The 1,507-nt window shown below is 39.1% G+C and overlaps 1 protein-coding gene across 1 annotated transcript in view; it reads right to left on the minus strand.

The window, feature by feature from the left end:
• Window positions 1-583: 583 nt before the first annotated feature.
• Window positions 584-1,507, minus strand: part of OLA1 (Obg like ATPase 1) — an 86,397-nt gene continuing 85,473 nt past the window's right edge. The window contains exon 11 of the mRNA XM_052675654.1: window positions 584-1,108. Coding sequence (XP_052531614.1) covers window positions 1,007-1,108 — 102 coding nt within the window. The 3' untranslated portion in view covers window positions 584-1,006. The remainder of the gene's footprint in view (window positions 1,109-1,507) is intronic.

Raw genomic sequence — 1,507 nt, forward strand, 5'->3', positions numbered from 1 at the left:
AGAAAAAAAAAGCACTCCTAGCTGCAGTCTTTGTCAGCCCAGCGACTTGCCTGCAGCACAGCGTGACCTCTCCCTTCACAACACTATCTGTGTCACCCTCCACTGGCCTGAAAACCTGACCCGAGAGGACAACACACAACATCAGGCACCGCTGCTCCAGCCTCCACAATTTAATAATCTCGAGGCAAGAAAGAAATAGTTTAAAAATGACTGGAGGAAAAAAAAAAAAAAAAAAAAAAAAAAAAAAGAAAAAGCCACAGCCTCAAAAAAAAAGCATGATTTTTCTAAATTTGCTGTCTTCAGTAAAAATAATTTACACTGCATCATTTTTATTATCCTTGCTATCATCTCTCAGCGAATGTCCATCTACAAATTCATTAACTTTTTTGAGACAAATCATTGGCATCCTAATCTTCTGATTCCCATGAAAGACTCACTTTCAAGACACAATTGCAGCTGCCCCACACTGCCAGTTACTGTATCATACACGTCTTAAAATTCTGTAATCAGCATCCACCAGGTGCCGTATCGCATTCAGCACACCACAGTCAGTCAATACAGACATCCCCAAACACACCAAGGCTGGTTTTGTCAAATGTTTTATTGAGTGTAGACATCTGGAGTACTGTAAAACATGCATTATCTGTAGATTCAAAAAGGAGCAAGCCACATTGTCCTCACTGTCAAACGTGTCAGGCTTGGCATACATGATGGAGATTAATGAAGTATCATGAGAGTAATATGGTTCCTGAAAAGCTTCTACAATTTGGAGTAGGGTCTTAATCGTTTCAAATGCAAAGCTGTTCACATTTAGTGAACTTGCATGTTCACCGGAGGTGCCGTATTTTAATTCAAAACAAACAAGAATAATTTCACTGGGGGAAGGGGAGGTTCCCTAGGTAGAAACTGTATGCTTTTTGTTTCCAGATATTCCATCCCAAATAAAAATTCAAATGCTTTTTGAAGCAGCACAGTTTATTTCTGAGCAGCAAACAACGTCTGATACTCATTTCTTCTTGGGTTGCTGAGGTGTATTAAATTTAAAGAAGATAATATCTCCATCCTCCACAACGTAATTCCTGCCTTGTTGCCTGTATTTTCCAGCAGCCTGTAAATATGACAGACAAAAGGAAAATTGGTTATTTCATTAGACATTTTATAGCATTTCCTATCTGGGAGTTTTTGAATACATTTTAGTGTAAAAAAAAAAAAATAATGGTTATGCTTCAGCTTCTGAGTCTGACAGTCGCAGTACTCCCCAGTTTGATATAATTTGGTTTCATGTGCACGCAGAACATAAAATAATAATTTCACTATTGAGCTGGTGGCACACCAGTGCCTTCCATCTCATAACACGGTCAATCCAAAACATTTCCGCATCAGAAATGGAACGTACAAGAACATAAATCCCGGAAAATCTAATGATAACTGAGACTAAACCAGCTTTTAGCTTTCCTTCTTTTCATCCAAGCAGCCCTTGTGACGGCCAATGCTGGTGGCAGGAAGC

Source organism: Tympanuchus pallidicinctus, unplaced genomic scaffold (assembly GCF_026119805.1).
Source record: "Tympanuchus pallidicinctus isolate F22 unplaced genomic scaffold, pur_lepc_1.0 scaffold15, whole genome shotgun sequence".
NCBI lineage: Eukaryota > Metazoa > Chordata > Aves > Galliformes > Phasianidae > Tympanuchus > Tympanuchus pallidicinctus.